The 17,511-nt window shown below is 43.6% G+C and overlaps 1 protein-coding gene across 2 annotated transcripts; it reads left to right on the top strand.

Moving 5' to 3' along the window:
* Positions 1-12,116: 12,116 nt before the first annotated feature.
* Positions 12,117-16,401, top strand: LOC102147590 (ubiquitin-like protein 7). Of its 2 annotated transcripts, none has more exons than XM_023653729.2 (5): positions 12,117-12,345; positions 13,230-13,279; positions 13,526-13,693; positions 14,071-14,124; positions 14,520-16,401. In XM_023653729.2, the coding sequence occupies exons 1-5, from the start codon at positions 12,174-12,176 to the stop codon at positions 14,538-14,540; spliced, it is 465 nt and encodes a 154-aa protein (XP_023509497.1). In that variant the 5' UTR covers positions 12,117-12,173; the 3' UTR covers positions 14,541-16,401. The 2 variants fall into 2 exon arrangements, with proteins under 2 accessions (XP_023509497.1, XP_023509493.1); XM_023653725.2 differs by having other exon boundaries at positions 14,347-16,401.
* Positions 16,402-17,511: the final 1,110 nt, after the last annotated feature.

Genomic DNA, 17,511 nt, shown 5'->3' with positions numbered 1-17,511 from the left:
TCAATGAAACTAAGAGCTGGTTCTTTGAGAAGATAAAATTGACAAACCCTTAGCCAGACTCACCAACAAAAAAGAGAGAAGTCTCAAATAAATAAAACTGGAAATGAAAGAGGAGAAAATACAATGGATACCACAGAAATACAAAGGATTATAAGAGAATACTATGAAAAACTATATGCCAACAAATTGATAACCTAGAAGAAATGAAGAAATTCTTAGACTCATACAACCTCCCAAAACTCAATCAAGAAGAGACAGAAAATCTGAATAGACCAATCACAAGTAAAAAGATCAAGACAGTCATCAAAAACCTCCCAAAAAACAGATGTCCAGGACCAGATGGCTTCTCTGGAGAATTCTACCAAAGATTCGAAGATTTAATACCTATCCTTCTCAAATTATTCCAAAAAATTGAAGAAGATGGGATGCTTCCTAATTCATTCTACAAGGCAAACACTACCCTGATACCAAAACCAGACAAGGACAACACAAAAAACGAAAATTACAGGCCAATATCGCTGATGAACATGGATGCAAAAATCTTCAACACAATATTAGCAAATCAAATACAGCAATATATTGAAAGGATCATACATTATGATCAAAATAGGATTTATTACAGGGACGCAGGGCTGGTTCAACATCTGAAAATCAATCAACGTGATATACCACATTAACAAAATGAGAAATAAAAATCACATGAACATCTCAATAGATATAGAGAAAGCATTTGACAACATCCAACATCCATTTATGATAAAAACTCTCCATAAAATGGGTATGGGGCCAGCCCTGGTGGCCTAACGATTAAGTTCAGTGCACTCTGCTTCGGCAGTCCAGGTTCGGTTCCCAGGCGTGGATATACACCACTCATTTATTGGTGGCCTTGTTGTGACAGTGGCTCACACACAAAATAGAGGAAGATTGGCAACAGACATTAGTGCAGGGTAAACCTTCCTCAGGAAAAAAAATGGGTATAAAAAGAAGGTCTCTCAACATAATGAAGGCCGTATATGACAAACTTACAGCAACATCATACTCAACAGTGAAAAACTGAAAGCCATCCCTCTGAGGACAGGAAAAAGACAAGGGTGCCCACTCTCACCACTCTTATTCACCATAGTACTGGAGGTTTTGGCCAGAGCAATTAGGCAAAAGAAAGGAATAAAAGGAATCCAAACAGGGAGTGAAGAAGTGAAACTCTTGCTGTTTGCAGACAACATGATCTTATATATATAGAAAACCCTAAAGAATCCATTGGAAAACTATTAGAAATAATTAACAACTACAGTAAAGTTGCAGGGTACAAAATCAACTTACAAAAATCAGTTGCATTTCTATACTCTAAAAACAAACTTACAGAAAGAGAACTCAAGAATACAATTCCCTTTACAGTTGCAACAAAAAGAAGAAAATATCTAGGAATAAATTTAACCAGGGAGGTGAAGGACTTATAGAATGAAAACTATAAGACATTATTGAAAGAAACAGAAGACGACATAAAGAGATGGAAAGAGATTCCACATGTATTGCACATGGATTGGAAGAATAAACATAGTTAAAATGTCCATACTACCCAAAGCAATCTGCAGATTCAATGCAATCCCAATCAGAATCCCAATGACGTTCTTCATGGAAATAGAACAAAGAACCCTAAAATTCATATGGGGCAACCAAAGACCCTGAATTGCTAAAGCAATCCTGAGAAAAAAGAACAAAGCTGGAGGCGTCACAATCCCTGACTTCAAAATACACTGCAAAGCTATAGTGATCAAAACCACATGCTACTAGCACAAAACCAGACACAGATTAATAGAACAGAATGGAAAGCCCAGAAACAAAACCACACATCTGTGGTCAGCTAATCTTCAACAAAGGAGCCAAGAACATACAATGGAGAAAGGAAAATCTCTTCAATAAATGACTTTGGGAAAACTGGACAGCCACATGCAAAAGAATGAAAGTACACCATTATCTTACACCATACATAAAAATTAACTCAAAATGGATTAAAGACCTGAATGTAAGACCTGAACCCATGAAACTCCCAGAAGGAAACACAGGCAGTACACTCTTTGACATTGATCTTAGCAGCATCTTTTCAAATACCATGTCTACTCAGGCAAGAGAAACAAAAGAAAAAATAAACAAAGGGACTACATCAGACTAAAAAGCTTCCGCGAGGTAAAGGAAACCGTGAACAAAACGAAAAGACAACTCACCAACTGGGAGAAAATATTCGCGAATCACATATCTGACAAGGGGTTAATTTCTAAAATATATAAAGAACTCATACAACTCAACAACAAAAAAACAAACATCCCTATTTAAAAATAGGCAGAGGAGCGGGCCACCGACGCACAGTGGTGCGCAGGTTGAGAGGCCTGCTGTCTCTCCTCCGCCCCAGCCTGGATTGGGCTCCAGACTGGCGAGCCCAGGCGGGTGGCGTGGGTAGTTGGGCCCGCGCTCGGCACTGGAGTGCAACCAGGGATTTAGATGGAGGTCCGGAGCCGCGAAAGCCCGCTCGTGTCTCTCAGCTTGCTGCGCCCTGGGGCCGCCGGACAGCGCCGGGGAGAGGCGGGAATAGCTTCTCCGGGCTTTGGTGTCTACCTCTCGTTTCTCGGCTCTTTGGTTTTGGGTCTCACACGCTGCCGGCCTCCCTCCGTGTCCCGCGCGCCCTGCAGGGCATAAATAACTTGTGGGGCGCAAGTTATGCGAGGAGGACCACTAGCGGAGGGACGCGGGGCGGGAGTGCAAACGCGGGAGCAGCCCTCCTTTGCGGTTCTGCATCGCCAAGGTGAATGCTGCGCGCTACACGTGGTCCTTTCCCCGCCCCGCGCCCCCGCCTCCTCCTTCCCCCCACCCCAGGAAGCATAAACTGGGCTCTTCTTCTGGGGCTCGTTTCCGAGGGCTCGGAGACTCCTGCATCTCTATGTTGTGTCTTCTACGGAAAGGAGAACTTCCGAAGACTTGGAAGCCGCCTGAGATCAGCAAATTGCTTTTGCGTTCGCAGGGAACCGTGTGCACATTTGTGAAACCAGTGAGCTGTAGAAGTAGTTTAGCGTTGGTTAGGTTGTGGTTAGCATCAGGTCTTAGTGGCCATCTTGAGCGGGTCATTTAATCGTTTTTTGCTTTGAGTTTTTCATCTCGAGCACGGTATTGAAAGTAGTAGGTACTGCCCAAAGGAGTTGTTAAGCTGTTTGATGGAGATGTAAGTTTTGTGACACTTAAAGGTTCTAGGGACTGTTCATCTTAAAGAGTATGATTATAACTTGATTATTAGGAAGTTTACGGTAGACGGGGCAAGTCTTGCGTTTTCAGTTCTGAGAAGCATAACTCGTTTTATACTTGCTTTCTCAGTTTCTAATAAGTCATAATTTATTTATTTATTTATTTATTTTATTAGTATTATTTTGTGTGTGTGTGTGAGGAAGGTTGGCCCTGAGTTAACTTTCATTGCCAATCTTCATCTTTTTGCTTGAGGAAGATTGTTGCTGAGCTAACATCTGTGCTAGTCTTCCTCTACTTTTTTGTGTGGGATGCCTCTGCAGCATGGCTTGAGCAGTGTGTATGTCCTCAGAGGGGATCCGAACCCCGACCCCCAGGCTGCCAAGTGGAGCGGGCGAACCTAACAACTACCCCAGCAGCTGGCTCCAATAAATCATAATTTTTTTTCTTTTTATTAAGATTATGATAGTTTACAACCTTGTGAAATTTCACTTGTACATTGTTAGTCATGTTGTAGGTGCACCCCTTCACCCTTTGTGCCCTCCCCTCACCCCCCCTTTCCCCTGGTAACCACCAATCAGTTCTCTTTGTCTAAATGTTAACTTCCACCTATGAGTGGAGTCATACAGAGTTTGTCTTTCTCTATCTGGCTTATTTCACTTAACATAATACCCTCAAGGTCCATCCATGTTGTTGTGAATGGGATGATTTTATCCTTTTTTACAGCTGAGTAGTATTCCATTGTATAGATATTTCATATCTTCTTTATCCAATCATCAGTTGCTGGGCACTTAGGTTGCTTCCATGTCTTGGCTATTGTAAATAATGCTGCGATGAACATAGGGGTGCATGGGACTTTTGGAATTGCTGATTTCAAAGTTCTTAGGATAGATACCCAGTAATGGGATGGCTGGGTCATAAGGTATTTCTATTTTTAATTTTTTGAGAAATCTCCATACTGTTTTCCATAGTGGCTGCACCAGTTTGCATTCCCACCAACAGTGTATGAGGGTTCCTTTTTCTCCACAACCTCTCCAACATTTGTCACTTTTTGTTTTGGATATTTTTGCCATTCTAACAGGTGTAAGGTGATATCTTAGTGTAGTTTTGATTTGCATTTCCCTGATGACTAGTGATGATGAGCATCTTTTCATGTGTCTAACAGCCATCCGTATATCTTCTTTGGAGAAATGTCTGTTCATGTCTCCTGCCCATTTTGTTATTGGGTTGTTTAATTTTTTGGTGTTGAGCTGTGTGAGTTCTTTATATATTATGGAGATTAACCCTTTGTCGGATAAATAACTTGTAAATATTTTTTCCCAATTAGTGGGTTGTTTTTTTGTTTCAGTCCTGTTTTCCCTTGCCTTGAAGAAGCTCTTTAGTCTGATGATGTCCCATTTGTTTATTCTTTCTATTGTTTCACTCGTCTGAGGAGTTATGGTGTCCGAAAAGATTCTTTTGAAACTGACGTCAAAGAGTGTACTGCCTATATTCTCTTCTGGAAGATTTATTGTTTCAGGCCTAATCTTTAGGTCTTTGATCCATTTTGAGTTTATTTTTGTGAATGGTGAAAAAGAATGGTCAATTTTCATTCTTTTACATGTGGCTTTCCAGTTTTCCCAGCACCATTTGTGGAAGAGACTTTCTTTTCTCCATTGTAGGTCCTCAGCTCCTTTGTCGAAGATTAGCTGTCCATAGATGTATGGTTTTATTTCTGGGCTTTCAATTCTATTCCATTGATCTGTGTGCCTGTTTTTGTACCAGTACCATGCTGTTTTGATTACCGTAGCTTTGTAGTATGCTTTGAGGTCAGGGATTGTGATGCCTCCGGCTTTGTTCTTTTTTCTCAGGATTGCTATAGCAATTCAGGGTCTTTGGTTGCCCCATATGAATTTTAGGATTCTTTGGTCAATTTCTGCAAAGAATGTCATTGGGATTCTGACTGGGATAGCATTGAATCTGTAGATTGCTTTAGGTAGTATGGACATTTTAACTATGTTTATTCTTCCAATCCATGTGCATGGAATGTCTTTCCGTCTCTTTATGTCATCATCAATTTCTTTCAGGAAAGTCTTGTAGTTTTCGTTGTATAGATCTTTCACTTCCTTGGTTAAATTTATCCCAAGGTATTTTATTCTTTTTGTTGTGAGTTCTTGAGTTCTTTTTCTGTTAGTTCATTGTTAGCATGTAGAAATGCTACTGATTTGTGTATGTTGATTTTATACCCTGCAACTTTGCTGTAGCTGTTTATTATTTCTAATAGTTTTCCTATGGATTCTTTGGGGTTTTCTATATAGAAAATCATGTTGTCTGCAAAACAGCAAGAGTTTTACTTCTTTGTTGCCTATTTGGATTCCTTTTATTTCTTTTTCCTGCCAAATTGCTCTGGCCAACACCTCCAGTACTATGTTGAATAAGAGTGGTGAAAGTGGGCACCCTTGTCTTGTTCCTGTTCTCAGAGGAATGGCTTTCAGTTTTTCACTGTTGAGTATGATGTTGGCTGTGGGTTTGTCATATATGGCCTTTATTATGTTGAGGTACTGTCCTTCTATACCTATTTTATTGAGGGTTTTTATCATAAATGGATGTTGGATCTTGTCGAATGCTTTCTGTGCATCTATTGAGATGATCATGTGGTTTTTGTTTCTCATTTTGTTAATGTAGCGTATCACGTTGATTAACTTGCAGATGTTGAACCATCCCTGTGTCCCTGGTATAAATCCCACTTGATCATGGTGTATAATCTTTTTGATGTATCGCTGTATTTGGTTTGCCAAAATTTTGTTGAGGATTTTTGCATCTATGTTCATCAGTGATATCGGCCTGTAGTTTTCCTTCTTTGTGTTGTCCTTGTCAGGTTTTGGGATCAGGGTGATGTTGGCTTCATAGAATGTGTTAGGGAGTGTTCCATCTTCCTCAATTTTCTGGAATAGTTTGAGTAGGATAGGTATTAAATCTTCTTTGAATGTTTGGTAGAATTCTCCAGAGAAGCTGTCTGGTCCTGGACTTTTATTTTTGGGAGGTTGTAAGAGTCTAGGAATTTATCCATTTCTTCTAGGTTGTTCAATTTGTTGGCATATAGTTTTTCATAGTATTCTCTTATGATCCTTTGTATTTCTTTGGTATCTGTTGTGATTTCTCCTCTCTCATTTCTAATTTTATTTGTTTGAGTCTTCTGTCTTTTTTTCTTAGTGAGTCTGGCTAAGGTTTTGTCAATTTTGTTAATTTTTTCAAAGAACCAACTCTTTGTTTCATTGATCTTTTCTACTGTCTTTTTTGTTTCAATATCATTTATTTCTGCTCTAATTTTTATTATTTCCCTCCTTCTACTGACTTTGACTTTGGGCTTTGTTCTTCTTTTTCTAATTCTGTTGGGTGTTGTTTGAGGTTGCTTATCTGAGATTTTTCTTGTTTGTTGAGGTGAGCCTGTATTCCAATGAATTTCCCTCTTAGGACTGCTTTTGCTGCATCCCAAATGAGTTGGTGTGGCGTGTTTTCATTTTCACTTGTCTCCAGATAATATTTAATTTCTTCTTTAATTTCTTCAATAATCCATTGTTTGTTCAGTAGCAAGTTGTTTAGTCTCCACATTTTTTAAATCATAATTTTTAAGCCATTTGGTGAATGATGTCCACAATTAGTTTGCAATTAGTAATGCCTTTACTGGACATCCTTTAGCTATGTAGAAACTATGGTACAGGGCCAGTTTGGGCTGCTTTGCCTCCTTTGTTTACTCTGTTAGTTTCCTCGCTCCCCAGGACCTTTCCCCTTGATGAGGAGGGAAATAGTGGGATACCTCTCCTTGCCCACTTCCCCTCAGCAGACTCATGACAAAAACAGCCCGCTTACTATTAGGGAACTGCTACGAAAGCTACCTTCATCCATAATAATTGATGCATAAGCTTCACGATTTTTGTTTCTTCTCCAAGTAATATTTTAAGTATCTCCTATTTGAGGCCTTGGATACATTGAAAATATTTTAATGTACATGTTCAGTTTTCCTTCTTTAGTACTTCTCATGGTTGTGCATGGTTGTTCCTATAAGTAAATTGTTGGATCTTCCAGTAATAAATGTTTTCAGTTTATATTGCTTTAGAGTATCATCAGTTGATGCTATTGAGAGATTTGCTACTGATGTCTGTATAAAGAATCAGAATATCTCAGGACTCAAGTGGTATTGATGTGATTTTCTCCAATAACACGGAGGATGCATGATGTGGTGGGAAGATTATGATTTTGATAATGAACAAAAGAGATTTGAATTCAAATTCTGACTTGGTAATTAATTATATTTGTGATATTAAGGCAAATTGCTTAAACTCAAGCCTCAGTTTCCTCATTTGTAATATGGATATAATTTCTTTTTTACAGGTTGATGTAATATTAAATGAGTTAATGTCTGTAAAGTACATAATAAATCTTAGTTTCTTTCCCCTCTCCTTTTTTTTTAGAAGAAATAAAAAAAAGTACTTACTTTTCAAAATGTCAGGATAAATTCTAATCTTGAGATTGATAATCTAAGTCATCAACTATCATAATGACTGCCCAGACTGTTGTTTTTTGTTTTTAACCCAAGTCCAGAAATTATTGGAGAGAGTCTAAAATCATTTTGACTAACACCACAGTGTTTGGAATTTCTAGCCTTTGATCTCTGTGGTTTGATTTCCCTTCCTCTGGGGAGAGCAGATGAGCGATATATTCTATAGTACAGATGGAGTGAACAGGTTCTAAAAAAAAAAAAATAGGCAGAGGATATGAACAAACATGTTTCCAAAGAAGATATACAGATGGCCAACAGGCACATGAAAAGATGTTCAACATCGCTAATTATTAGGGAAATGCAAATCAAAACTACAATGAGATATCACCTTACACTTGTCAGAATGGCTGTAATTACCAAGACAAAAATAAGAAATATTGGAGAGGATGTGGAGAAAAGGGAACCTTCGTACACTGCTGGTGGGAAAGCAGTACAGACAAAATGGAAGACAGTATTGAGATTTCTCAAAAAATTAAAAATAGAAATACCATACAATCCAGCTAGCCCACTACTGGCTATTTATCCAAAGAACATGAAATCAACAATACAAAGAGATTTATGCATCCACATGTACATTGCAGCATTATTCATAATAGCTGAGTTGTGGAAGCAACCCAAGAGCTCATCAACTCACAATTGGATAAATTGTGTATATATACACTGGAATACCACTTAGCCATAAAAAAAGACAGAATCATCCCATTTGCAACAACATGAATGGACTTTGAGGGTATTATATTAAGCAAAAGAAGCCAGACAGAGAAAGACAAACACTGTATGATTTCATTCATATGTGGAAGATAAACAAACACATGGACAAGGAGAACAGATTAGTGGTTACCAGAGGGGAAGTGAGTGGGTGAGGGGCGTGCAAAAGGGCTAAAGGGGCACATTTGTATGGTCATGGATAATAAGTAGACTATTGGGGGTGAGCAAGATGCAGTCTATACAGAAACTGATATATAATGTACACTTGAAAATACACAATGTTATAAACCAATATGATATCAGTAAAATAATTTTGTAAAAAACTACACAAGGGGCCAGCCCTGTGGCCTGGTGGTTAGGTTTGGGCATTCTGCTTCAGCAGCCTGAGTTCATGCATTCAGATCCCAGGCACAGACCTACATCACTTGTCAGCCATGCTGTGGCGGCAACCCACATACAAAACAGAGGAAGATTAGCATGGATGTTGGCTCAGGGCAAATCTTCCTCAAGCAAAAAGAGGAAGATTGGCAACAGATATTAGCTCAGAGTGAATCTTCCTCTGCAAAAAAAAAAAAAGCCACATGACCCAACAATATACTGCCTATAAGAGATTTAGTTTAGATCCAAAGACACAAATAGATTGAAAGTGACAGGATGGAAAAATATATTTCATACAAGTAGTAATCAATAGAGAGCAGAGATGGTTATACTAATATCAGACAAAATAGACTTTAAATCAAAAAAGTTTACAAAAGACAAAGAAGGGCATTAAATATTAATAAAGAGGTCAACACAGCAAAATACAACAATTATCATTGTAAACATTTATGTACCTAATGATAGACCATCAAAAATATATGACACAAATTGACAAAATCAAAGGGAGAAATAGTTCTATGGTAATAGTTGGAGACGTCAATGCCTGACTCTCAATAATGGATAGAACATTCAGACAAAAGATAAGGAAATAGAGGATGAAAACAGCACAATAAACCAACTAGATCTAACAGACATATACAGAAGGCTCCACCCAACAACAGCAGCAGGCACATTTTTTTCAAGTGCACATGTGACATTTTCCAGTATAGAAAGTACATTAGGCCACAGATTCTCAATAGATTTTTTTTTTTTTTTAAAGCTTGGCACCTGAGCTAACAACTGTTGCCAATCTTCTTTTTTTTTTTTTTCTGCTTTATCTTCCCAAACCCCCCACACATAGTTGTATATCTTAGTTGCAGGTCTTTCTAGTTGTGGGATGTGGGACGCTGCCTCAACGTGGCCTGACAAGCGGTGCCATGTCCACGCCCAGGATCCAAACCCTGGGCCACCACAACGGAGCACGCGAACTTAACCACTCAGCCACGCAGCCAGCCCCTCAATAGATTTTAAATGATACATTATCATACAGAGTATCTTCTCTAACCACAACAAGATGAAGTTTGAAATCAATAACATAAAGAAAAATGGAAAATACACAAAATTATGGAAACTAAAGAACATCCTTTTAAACAACAAATGGATCAAAGAAGAAATCACAACAGAAATTAGAAAATACTTGGAAACAAATGAAACAAAAACAGAAATACCAAAATTTATGGAATGCAGCGAAAGTGATGCCAAGGGGGAAATTTATGGCTATAAATCCTCACATTGCTTGTCAGTGCAATTGAGTTGATGCTGACTCCTAATGACCCTGTGTACAGCAAAGCAGAAGCCTGCCTGGTCTTTTTTGTGCCATCCTCTCACCTTCCAGCACCAGAACAGACAATGCTCTGCTGCTGTTCATATGGTTTTCATGGCCAATTTTTTCGGAAGTGGGTGGCCCCAACTTTCTTAGTCTGTCTTAATCTGGAAGCTCTGCTGAAACCAGTCCACCATTGGTGACCCTGCCGGTATTTGAAATACCAGTGACGTAGCTTTCAGCATCACAGCAACACGCAGCCACCACAGTATGACAACCAACAGATGCATGGTGTGGTTCCCTGACTGGGAAAAGAACATTGGCTGAGGTGATGAGAGCACCGAATCTTAACCACTAGACCAACAGGGCTGCCTAATCCTTATGTTAAAAATCAAGAAAGTTCTCAAATCAAAAACCTAACTTTACAACTTAAGGAACTAGTAAATGAAGAACAAACTAAAGTCAAAGCTAGCAGAAGGAAGGAAATAATAAAAATTACAGCAGAGATAAATGAAATAGAGAAGAGAAAAACAATAAGGAAAATCAATGTAACCAAAAGTTGGTTCTTTGAAAAGATCAGCAAAATTGGCAAACCTTTAGCTAGATGAACTAACAAAAAAGGGAGAAGACTCAAATTACTAAAATGAGAAATGAAAGTGGGGACATTACTACCAGTTCTAGAGAAATAAAAAGAATTATAAGAGAGTACTATGAACAATCGTACAGCAACTAACTGGATAACCTGGTAGGGATGGACAAATTCCTAGAAACACAAAACCTACCAAGACTAAATGACAATAAAATAGAAAATCTGAACAGACCTATAACTAGTAAGGAGATTGAATCAGTAATCAAAAATCTCCCAATGAAGAAAAGCCCTGGATCTAATGGCTTCACTGGTGAAATCTCCCAAACATTTAAAAAGAACTAAGACCAATCCTTCTCAAACTTTTCCAAAAAACTGAAGAGGAGGAAACACTTACTAACTCATTTTACAAGGGCAGCATTACCCTGATACCAAAGTCAGACAAAGGGCTTCACGAAAAAATTACAGGCCAAAATCCCTTATCCACACTGATGCAAAAATTCTCAACAAAATCCTAGCAAACTAATTTCAGCAGCACATTAAAAGAATTATACACCATGACCAAGTGGGATTTATTACTGGAATACAAGGATGGTTCAACATATGAAAAATGATCAATACAGTAATACACCACATCAACAAAATGAAAGAAAAAAACCACATGAGCATCTCGATATAGAAAATGCATTGATAAAATCTGACACTCAAGATAAAAACACTCAACAGACTAGAAATAGAAGGAAACTACCTCAACATAATAAAGGGGCCTTCTTAATGAGTTTGGATTTTCTGAGCATACACCAGCTGGCTGGGGGGACGCAGCCGGGGGAAGGGGGAGAAGGGAGAAGGGAGGGGAGGGAGCCAGGCCAAGATGAAAATCCCCAGTGTTCTCACAGTAGAACAGTGATGGGGTGCTGAGTGCTCCTCACAGATGGTCGACCCTCCGCCCTCCTCCTTAAGGGATAGCATCTTGCTCCTGCTTGTAGGCTCAGAGGGAGTAGTGTCCACTCAGGTCAGCCCATCTTCTGAGAACCACAGAACTTGTTCTAAACCACTTTGCGGGCCATTCGAGGTTTTCTGGTATCAGGCTTTTCTGTGCCCTCGGAGAGATCCTCCCCGACTTGTAGGCCAATCCTTTCATGGGCTTGGAGGAGTGGATCTGAGGCCCTGAGAGGGAACCACAAGTCTGTCCTGTCCCCGCCCGCCCGGGTTCTCCCCGCGGAAGTACCGGGGAGGGGACGGCGAAGGTTCCTGGGGCAGCAGGCACTTCGCGCCCCTTTGCGCAGCCGGGAGGCTAGCAGGGCTGTCGGGGCGGGGGAGGGGCGGGGTGGGGTCAGGCGTTTGACTCCGCCTCCTCGCGCTGGGCTCAGCCTGCGGTCGGGCGCTGGCTCAGTCTAGGCTGCTCTCCGCTGTCGCTCCCGGGCCGCGGGATGACACCGCCTCCGCCCCGATGCGCCGCCCTCGGCGCCCCGCGCGCCCGCGTCCCCGGTCCGCTAGCTCGGTCCGGGTTCCCGCTGCGGCTGCTGCTGCTACTGGTCTGGACGGCCGCCACCACCCAAGGCCACCCGAGGAGCGGACCCCGCATCTCGGCTGTCTGGAAAGGTAGGTGGCGCCGCGCGGCCGGCGGCGCGCGGGATCGGACGCCGTGCGGGGCGGGTGCGGAGTGTGCGGCACCGGAGGGAGTGCGTGAGCGCGGCTCTGCGGGTCTCGGGCTGTCCCCGCGGGGAGCGTGCGGGTGTGGGTGAGTGTGTCTGTGTGAGCTGGCACGCGGGAGCGGGCTGCAGCGCGGCGCCGAGCGAGCGGCGGGGCCCGGAGCCCCGGCTAAGTCGCTCCAAGTCCGCGCGCAGCCGGGAGCCGCAGCGCCGGGGCGCAGGGGAAGGGAGCGGGCCCCTGTCTCGGCTCAGAGCCGCTCTCGGTTCTCCAGGGCCGGGGCTTCTGTGCAGGGCCCTTTCTCCTTATGCATCTCACTCAGAGCCTCGCTCTGCTGCGTCCCGGCCCGGTGGCTCGGTTGGAGCTCCTGCTGTGGCTACTGCTGCTGCTCTGTGCTGCCACCACCACTGAGGCCACCCGAGGAGCGGCCCCCGCATCTCCGCTGTCTGGAAAGATAGCTGGCGCTGCGCGGCGGGCAGAGCGTGGCTCTATGTCCCAGGCTGTCCCCGCGGGGAGCTTGCGGGTCTGGGTCCGCCCGCAGCCCGGAGCCGCACGGCGGGGACTGACTTCTCCTCCAGGAGCATGCCCTCCAACTGGTACAGGGAAGTATCAGGTGAGCCCCAGGAGAGGTAATGCAGGTCCCCTCAGGAACCTGCAATGGCCCAGGGATTTACTTTACTCAGCAGCCATGTGTAGCGCTGGCAGGGGGTGTTCCTTTCGAACTCAGAGTCAAGGAGAGAGGAAAATATGAATTTGGAGAGTATGTGAGCTGAGATTCTGGAGCTACACCTGTGCCTTTCTGTTCTTCCTCCGGAAATCTGTTCTCCCTCCTCCAGGTGGCTTCCTCTTTGAAGGGCTCTCTGATGATGAGGACGTCTTTCACCCTGTAAGTGGCCTGGCTGCCTGCCCTTTGCGGGAGATGGTGCTGAAGATGGGCCCCTCCCTGGGACCTGGCACGCCCAAGCTGGGAGGTTGGCATAGGCCATTTGGTGGCCAAGTCTCTGTCATACTGTTCCTCTCTGAACCTGGCAGCTTGGGGAGTCTTCCCCAAGAACGGTTCCTGGAGTGGGGTGGGGTTCACATGGGAGTGTCACAGTGCCGCTTCCCTGATTCTGGTGCCTCCTATCTCCAGAGTGCCAGGTCCACGCCCTCTAGCAGCACACCCAGCTCCCGCCCAGCCTCCCTGGGCTACAGTGGAGCTGCTGGACCCCGGCCCATCACCCAGAGTGAGCTGGCCACCGCCTTGGCCCTGGCCAGCACTCCGGAGAGCAGCTCTCACACGCCAACCCCTGGCACCCAGGTATGGAGAGAGAGCCAGAGGATGGAGGCTGGGCCCCCAAGGGAGAAGCTCCCTAGCAGTAGAATGGGTTAACTTTTGCTGGCCCTGGTGCTAGATCTGGTTTGAGCTGAACTAACCTGTGTGGTTTCTGCTACCCTATGTGGCCCTGGTAGACAATGAGGGGAATAGGAACAGGACCTATGGACAGCTTGTTTTTTCCTTTCCCTCATCTTCCCCAGCTAGAGGCCTGTTCGCTCTGCTCTCTAGCTCAGGAGCTTTCACTGGCTCCACCTGGCCTGTAAAGTGAATCTGAGTTGGTTTCTGTAGTTTTTTTAAAAGCCCTCCACATCCTCACCGTTGCCTTCCTGCCTCTCTGAATTTGCATCTCTTCCCCACAGCCTTCTCCTTTTCACAGTGTGAGGCCCTACCATGCAAGAAAGAAGCCCCAACAGGTTAGTATTAGAGTTCATACTGACTAGACTGCTCCAGTCCCTTCAGACCTTGAAACGGACCCCTTGCACTTAGCCGCTATTGCAGTGGGCAAAAAAACCTCCCAGTTTCGGCTGCCGTTCTCAAAATGGTCAAGCTTTCCAGTAAATTTCTCTATTTATAAGAATTCCTATTCTGAGAACTGTTAGATGCCTCATTATTTCCCTCTGCTTCTTTCTGCATAGATGCTGATACCATGCAAGTCCTGTGGTTGCCAATAGTTTGCCCTCAGCAACTTGTATTTTGGAGTTCGTGGAAATAGCTTGTCACCTAGTATATTATTCTGCTCATGCTGCCATAAAAAAAATACCACAGACTGAGTGGCTTAAACAAAAGAAATTCATTTCTCACATTCTAGGGGCTGGAAGTTCCAAGATAAGAAGGTCCAGCAGGGTTGGTTTCTGGTATGATGAAAGTCGTCCTCATCATCAGAGAGCCCTTCAAAGAGGAAGCCACCCGGAGGAGGGAGAGCAGATTTCCAGAGGAAGAACAGAAAGACACAGGCGTAGCTCCAGAATCTTGGCTCACATACTCTCCAAATTCATATTTTCAACTCCCTTTGGTTCTAACTGAGAGTTCCCGAGGAATGCCCTCTGCCAGCGCTACACATGGCTGCTGAGTAAAGCAAATCTCTAGGCTATTGCAGGCTCCTGAGGGGGCCTGCATTACCCCTCCTCCAGCTCACCTGGCACTTCCCTGTACCAGTTGGAGGGCATGCTCCTGGAGGAGAAGTCAGCCCCCTGCCGTGCGGCTCTGGACTGAAGGCAAACTAGGAGCCACTTAGCCTGGTTCTGGCCCCACCACTCACTCGCCTCAGCGTTCCAGCCCTCTCCACCATGCCAGCTCACACATACACTCTCACATATCTCCAGACCCACACGCTCCCCGCGGGGACAGCCTGGGACATAGAGCCACGCTCTGCCTGCCACACAGCGCCACCTACGTTTCCAGACAGCAGAGATGCGGGGTCGCTTCTCAGGTGGCCTCAGTGGTGATGGCAGCCCAGAGGTGCAGCAGCAGCCACGGCAGGAGCTCCAATCAAGCCGTCGGGCTGGGATATAGCGGAGCTGGGCTCTGAGTGAGACGCATCCTGGCGAAGACAGTGTTATCCCGCAGCCCAGCAGTGACAGTGGCGAGCAGCCTAGACTGAGCCAGCAACTGCTGGCTGGTCCCAGCAGAAGGAGGCGGAGTCAATTTAATAAATATGCAAGACATTATGCCAGGAGCTGTGGAAATGTAAAATGAAGTACACACAAGAAGTTCATAGTCTGGGAGGGGACGTGTCTGTGCATTAATTATTCCATGAATTTTTTTTTTTTTTTTTGGTGGGGAAGATTTGCTCTGGGCTAACATCTGTGCCAGTCTTCCTCTATTTTGTGTATGGGACACCATCACAGCATGGCTTGACAAATAGGGTAGGTCCATGCCTGGGATCTGAACAACAATCCCAGCACCTAAGCAGAGCAGGTGGGGCTTAACCACTATGCCAGGGGGCCGGCCCCTCCAAGAATAATTTTAGATATAAAATATGAAATTTACCCTTTTCTGTGCCACTAAAGCACCCTGTGCTTCTCTCAATTATTGTATGTGTTTCCCTATATTGTCATTAACTTCATTTTCTTTCTCCCACACAGTGGTAGATTGTGTTGGTGGCCCAAGTCCTCACCCTCCCTGTATCCATGCCATTGTCTAACTTTTCAGTGCCCATCCTCCGTGAGTGGAGTAACCTGCCCCGCCCCTTGAGTCTAGCTTGGCCATGTGACTTGCTTTGGCCAATGGAATGTTAGCAGATATGGTGGAAGCAGAGGCTTGAAATGGACTTGAGCTTTGGGAGCTACCGCTTTGCACTTCTGCCATCACCATGAGATCAGGCCTGGACTGGCCTGCTGGAGGATGACAGACACATGCTACTGAGCTGAGTCTTCTGAATTGCTCCCGCCTAAGCCAGCCTAGGTTCTCTGCCTGTCAGACAACCTACAGACATATGAGCAAGCCCAGCCAAGAAAAGTATACGAGTTATAACTGTACAACTTGATGAATTTTCACAAAGTGAACACATCTGTTTAATCACTGCCCAGATCGAGAACAAGAATATTAACAACACCTTTGCAGCACCTCTCATGCCCCTTCCCGGTCATTACCCACCTCCTCCTCCAAAGGTACCTATTATCTTGACTTCTAGCATCATGGATTCGTTTTTACCTGCTCTTGAACTTCTAAATGGAATGATGCCACATATAGTCTTTTGTGTCTGGCTTCTTTCATTCAACATTATGCTAAGGAGATTCTTCCAGGTTGTTGTGGATAGCAGTAGTTTCTTCGTTTTCATTGCTTTACAATATACCAAGGTATGGATATAACAGAATGCATTTATTAATTCTGCTGTTGATGTACATTTGGGTTATTTCCTATTTAGAGCTATTATGAGTGATGCTGCAATGAATATTCTTGCACGTGTCTTTTGTTGAGCATATGAATGCATTTCTGTTGTATACATAGCTGGGAGTAGAATTATTGAGATATAGGGTAAATGTATGTTCAGCTTTGGTACATATTGCCAAAAAGACTTCCCAAGTAGCTGTACCAGTTTACACTCCAAGCGGAAATATATAAGACTCCTGGTTTCTCTACCTCTTTGTCAACACTTGGTATTGTCAGTCTTTTTAATTTTAGCCATTCTGCTTGGTATATAGTAGTATCTTATTTCGGCTTTAATGTAGATATCCCTTATGACTTCTGAGCATGACTACATTTTCACACAAACATTTGAATATCCTCTTTTGTGAAGTGTCTGTTCATGTAAGATTCAAATTTGTGCCTTATAGACTCTTCTACTGTAAGATCAGAAGGGCAGCTAGGCAGGTCATGAGGCTCACAGCAACAGATCCTGAAGGTAAAAAAGAATTTTGCATCAGCTCAGACCCAGCCATATCAACATCAAGAATGACGCAGTGGGGTTCCAGCATAAGAGCCTGAACTCTGAGGCCTCAAATCAATATCTAAGAAGTAGGTGATGGGTTGGACACATGGCAATGTGGGAGTCTTCAAGGGAAACCCGTTTGCTGGTTACTCTTAGCTTCAGAGGTTGCTAGAGGTCTTGGAAACACCAGGGCTTCAAGGTCTGGTTCTCAGCCATGCAGCCTCAGAAAAGAGCTTTTGCAAGACACGAGTCAGAAATTAATGTAAAAATCAGAATGCTGATTTATTAATTTACACTATGAACCAGATGACCAAGAATTCCAGTCTCTGATTAGGACACTCTCTCCCTATAAGAAAACACATTGGGATGTCAAATATAATCAGAAGGCTGCATGGTGAGCTGGAATCAGCACCAGAATGAGAGAGGAGCA

Source organism: Equus caballus, chromosome 1, assembly GCF_041296265.1.
Source record: "Equus caballus isolate H_3958 breed thoroughbred chromosome 1, TB-T2T, whole genome shotgun sequence".
Taxonomy (NCBI): domain Eukaryota; kingdom Metazoa; phylum Chordata; class Mammalia; order Perissodactyla; family Equidae; genus Equus; species Equus caballus.
This window is presented reverse-complemented; position numbering and strand designations above follow the sequence as displayed.